This window comes from Brachionichthys hirsutus, chromosome 3 (assembly GCF_040956055.1).
Source record: "Brachionichthys hirsutus isolate HB-005 chromosome 3, CSIRO-AGI_Bhir_v1, whole genome shotgun sequence".
NCBI lineage: Eukaryota > Metazoa > Chordata > Actinopteri > Lophiiformes > Brachionichthyidae > Brachionichthys > Brachionichthys hirsutus.
Window position 1 is genome coordinate 1,202,950 of NC_090899.1, and position 5,384 is coordinate 1,208,333.

General features: G+C 52.4%; 1 protein-coding gene across 1 annotated transcript in view; it reads left to right on the forward strand.

Annotated features, from left to right (window-relative positions):
- The window catches only part of dgkb (diacylglycerol kinase, beta), a 16,775-nt gene extending 11,391 nt beyond the window's left edge, over positions 1-5,384 (forward strand). Inside the window, 5 exon segments of the mRNA XM_068757286.1 lie at positions 11-98; positions 754-949; positions 4,091-4,211; positions 4,298-4,358; positions 5,286-5,384. Of these exon segments, the coding sequence (XP_068613387.1) occupies positions 11-98; positions 754-949; positions 4,091-4,211; positions 4,298-4,358; positions 5,286-5,384 (565 nt within the window).

Sequence of the window (5,384 nt, forward strand, 5' to 3'; positions counted from 1 at the left end):
CTTTCAGAACAAAGAACAAGCTGTGGTACTTTGAGTTCGGCACGTCGGAGACCTTTTCGGCCACGTGCAAGAAGCTCCACGACTTTCTGGAGGTGGAGGTAACTCAAGCCGCGCGTTTGTCTGTTCTCCGAGCTTCATGGAAAAACGGAACAAGCGTTTACACATCACGTTGGAAATATTTGAATCCGAGCGTCATGGCGTCTCTTCAAAACATTCCGGTCAACTTTTTTTTTTTTTTTTCCATTCACCAATTTGTGCTACTTTCCAACTCGAGCAGACAATGTGTTGATGTGTGATGTATCTGCACACTCGCCCGCCCACTGCGCACCGAAGCGCCGTTCGGCACGCAGGTAATTAGCCCGACATGACCCTGCCGTGTGTGATATTGAGCGATAATGAAGGCGCTATCGATACAGCTCACCGCCAACCCTTCTCCGGGCGATCCACGCCGTGCAGAGGTCTTTATTAATTAGTGCCTGTGAAGCACCTGCTGCACCGCAGAAGAGCAGGTATGAAGGCCACGCCAGGCGCTGTGAAGCCTGACCTCCATTTAGTTGGACTATTTTGTTATTTGCCATTAACTGAAGATAATCTGGCTGATTTCTGCACAATGTTAACACTTATTAGAGCTGCAGGAATTAAACTCAACATGAATTCACTCTGTCGGGAAAGGTTTCCTAAAATTCCGTTCACGCTTCCCATCTATAATCAACTTCTCCTTCTGTTTCATTCTCCTTTTGTTTTATATAAAAGTGCGATGGCGTCACTCTGGACCTCAGCAGCATCTCCCTGGAAGGCATTGCCATCCTCAACATTCCCAGCATGCACGGCGGCTCCAACCTCTGGGGCGAGAGCAAGAAGCGGCGTGGACATCGCAAAGGAGGCAAGAAGGGCCAAGACAAGAGGACGCCGGTGGTCGACCCCAAAGAGCTCACGTTTGCAGTTCAAGGTAGCGTCTACCGACTGAAGGGGAACACGTGATTGGTTTGAGGTTGCACCCGACCTTTGCGGTTATTGATTAGTAACCTCCGCCAAGGAGGTTCTGTTTTTGCCAGCGTTTATTTGTCTGACTGTCTGTTAGCAAGATAACTCAAAACGTAACAGACGGAACTTGATAGAATTTCTCTGAAATGTTGGGAATGTTACCAGGAACAGATGTTAACATTTCGGTGATGTTCCAGAAGAGATTCTGGATTCTGGGTCAATTTGACATGTTCGTTAATATTGCAGCCAATAGAGCTTCAAAATCTGTTCCTCAATATCTCGGTTGATTATTGATCGATATTTATGAAATTTGAGACAAACGTGTCAGGGAGGCTTTTCTATCTTGCCACCGAATTTAAACCGGATTGGACCTGCGGATATTATCGACATCTTTCTATGAAATGGTTTGCGTTTCGGTGCATTTAATATTAGAGACAGATTTCAAACAAGCGTCGTCTTATAGCTGAAACGTCTCACCGTTGAATGAAGTAACCACATCGATTGCGAATGCTAGCATGCTAGCATGCTAACCCGCATAGTGTAGCCGACGCCGGGTTTGAGCTGGCGGGTTAAATAGTCTGACGCAGGCGGTCTGTGTCCTTGGTCCGATCAAATAGAACAAAGACCAAACTTAGACCAAAGTTAGTCCGTGAATATTTCATGAATGACAAGGTGAATCATCGCGAGGAGGGTTTGTTGCCCAAGAAGAGGCGCAATCATGTCACTGCTTGGAACTGTCACTTGCGTATTAATGGTCCGTGCAGGCTCCAGTGGGCCGGCCGGATTAATCGGGGCAGACTGGGGGGGAGGGTGCTGGGCATACCCCCCCCGTTAACATCAAACGGAGGCCCCGTCAATGGGAATGTTTGAATGAACGCAGCAGAATGACTCAGCTGCTCCGTGTTCGCTGCTGGAATGACGGGAGCCGCTCGGAGCAAATCGTCCGGGCGGCCGCCACGTTTGAGGCGTAAAGGTGATCAATGGATAAGACATTTTAGTCAGCAACAGTTAGCAGCGTAGCGCAAAGGCTGTTTTCAGCCGTGCTTTAAATGAAATCAGCGCTGGAGAAGCTCCTTCTGTTCCCGTGAAGTCTGGCTCTGTTTGGTTTGGGGTTTCAGTTCTAGTTGTGCTTGTTGCTGGCTCTGATGCATGTTACACTCCACGTTGGGATCCGGACCAGGTGGAGGTGCAGGGTGGGACAGAAGAGGGGAAGTTAAAGCCCAACTGTGCTGCGCGAACACGCCATTAATCCCCGAGTCAAACAAACATCAGTTTGGTGTTTGCGGGTTTTTTTAGGAAGAGGTCACGATCTGATCCCAGGAAGGCACTTAGTGTGTGTGTGGGGGGGGGGGGGGGTACTTGTGTGCATGTATCTGCCTGCTTTATTGATATGTGTGTGTTTGTGTGTGAACAGATGTCCTTGTGGAAGGTGCCCTCAAGGTGAGTCGCCCAACTTGTCAGATCAAGGGAGGCGTGTATTTAGAGGTAAACACAGAAGTGCATTAACCCAGAGGGGCAGCGGCGAGCACGGCGACGCGCGGATCAAACTGTTGGCAGGGATTACTGTGTGTGTGTGTGTGTGTGTGTGTGCGTGCGTATGCGTGGGTGGAGGGTGGTTGCCGTATAAAAAAAGAAAACCATGACCTTTCGGGAGCTGTTAAATCGTCCCGCTGGTGACGCCAGGAGACAAGCCCCTCAGGTGGAAGGGAATGGCTGGGACTGAATTATTTAGAATGGGACTTTCAGGGTAGGGAGGGGTGTGTGTGTGTGGGGGGGGGGGGGGCATCAATGCATGGGTGGAGAGATTGATGCTCGTGACGCTCGTGCCCTCCCCTTCGGCCGGGCTCCTTCGCCTGCCTCTTGCTGTCTTCACCCCCCCCCCCCCCCCCACTTTACATTACTGCCCCGTGTATTTGATTTGGAAGAAATAATGGCTGTTGATTCAAAATAAAATTGAAAACTCGCAAACAGATCGCAGGAGAGGAGAAATCACGTCTCTGCAATTTGTTTTCCTTGAAATAATTTGCCGCCCTCGAAATCATTTTTGGGAAACACTGAAGTGTTAAAACAGCAATTTGTGTTATTACAGGTGGGTGACGTGAGACAGGTCGGACGAGCACGCGGGGTAATTAGTGAGCTTCAGGGGTTTTGGTTGGCCGGCGAGCTGTTTGCTCTCTGCTAAGCTAAGCTAAGCTAGGCTAAACCAGCAGGCCTTCAGTTCCTTATATGGAAATCTTGAACAGAGAAAAAAACAAAACTCTCTCTCCGTTCTGCAACTATGATACCAAAGTGAATCCAGATCCTAGGGGTCGTTTCCATGGTAAAGGCATCCCATCATGTGGGTCAAACGGAGCGCCGGTCGTTGTCCGACGGTCAGCGCTCTCTAACCTAAAGCAGCAAGGTATCCCCATCGCCATGGCGACGCCGCCCGTCGTTGCCGGCGCCTGACCCCGAGCGTGCCGTTTGCATCGACGTGAGAAGTCACGATGGGCGGGGCCAGCTTTAAAGCCTGGTGTCGGGAGGTCAACCGCCACTCCAACCCTGGAAAGCACTGCATCGGGCCAGACACCTGTCCATCACCGTGGCGACAGCTGGACACCACATTGTGTCAGCGGCAACAACACCTTAGAACAACAGCAACATCGCCCACGACACACCTTCAGGAGACCAGTGGGTAAAGACGACGGCGACGGCGGCGACGGCGAGCCGACTCTCAGGCCTGAAAACGCGTCTCGGTTTCAATTAGAGCCGGAGCGTCTCCCGGCGGCGCAGCAGCCGCTTCCTAATTTGCGGAGGGACGGGTGGATGGAGCGTCGGGCTGCTGAAGCAGATGGGCCCGGCGTGGCGCTGCGCTTCCAGCAGGGACGGAATCAATGGAGGGATGAATAATTACAGCATCGCCGGTGCCATCGCATTAATAACTTGTTGTTCTCCACTCTGAGTGGTAACGAGGTGAGGACGTTCCCTCGAACCGCCGACACCTTCCGTTCTTCTGCTGAAAGGCTCTCGGGCTCGGCGGCAGCGGCTTTTGGCGGCGACGGCCCTGACGGAAGGCGAATCAAACTGCCGATTGGCCGGTGCTCATCTCTCGTGTACTTTGTTTCAGATTTGTCGGACCAGCTGCTGGAGGTGGTCGGGCTGGAGGGGGCCATGGAGATGGGTCAGATCTACACCGGCCTGAAGAGCGCCGGGAGGCGCCTGGCGCAGTGCTCCTCCGTCACCATCAGGTCGGCGCCCACTTCCTGTCGGGAGGCTCTCTGGATTCTCGCCGGTCGTCGGCTTTACCGTGACTCGCGTTTGCTTTTGTTCCCAGAACCAGTAAATCCCTCCCGATGCAGATTGACGGGGAACCTTGGATGCAGACTCCCTGCACCGTAAGTCCGGATCCGCCCGGTCCCGCCAGGTGCTCCGGAGCCGCTCTACCTTTCAGGTCGTTAGACGTTAGCGGATACCCCCCCCCCCCATGCGGCATCGTTCCTTGTTTTTAGCGTCGCACACCTCGCTGCTTCTAATTTGCCAATCGTCCTCGAGTGTTTTCCTTGGCTTAAAGAGAATCTCTCAAAGCCAAACTTCTCGGCTGGCGCTGATTACGCTTGTGTTGAGCTTTAATTACGACGCCACTGCGGATGAAGAGCCGCCGAGATTTACGTGTGGATCGCTCAGGCAAAGCTCGAAGAACACGCCGCTAGAGAAAAAAACGAGTGTCGCCTCGGCGCCTAGTTGGGGTCCGACGACGCACAATGGCTCCGCCGCCGTCTCCACGGCGACTCGTCCCGGCTGTGTAACCGGGCCTGCGTATAAATGCTTCATGTCACCCCCCGCCTTTGTCTCAGCTATTCTTTTAGATCTTGCAGACAGTAATCGGTCGCAGTGCGTGTTTTTCTTTGTGAAGTCTTTTGCAGCCCCTTTCATGCAGATGGTCACATTTCCTCTCTTCATCGCTGCACTTAGACGCGCCGGTTTAATGGACTACGTGCCGAACGTGACAACCCCTGATGGTTTGGGTTCTCTGCGCGACCGGATACCGTCGAGCGTAGAGCCCATTCTTTACCCGAACGCATCGTAATGAATCTTATTCATTAGCACAGACACGAACCCCCCCCCCCCCCCCGGGGATCCTCAAAGTTTGTCCCATTAAGGATTCTGGGAAACTACGCTCATAAGCCACCGGGCCCCATTTGACAAAGAGTCACATGATAAACAGTCACTTCCTGTTAGTTAGCTAGCTCTTTCCTGTTAGGAGAGGGGCGGGTTTAGCTCGATGTTGCACTAAATCTACCTTTTGCCTCTTTTAAAACCAGATTGAGATCGTCCACAAGAACCAGGCTCCCATGTTGATGGGGCCCCCGCAGGGCAGAAGCTTCTTCTCCTCTGTCATCAGACGGACTCGCAAAGACTGA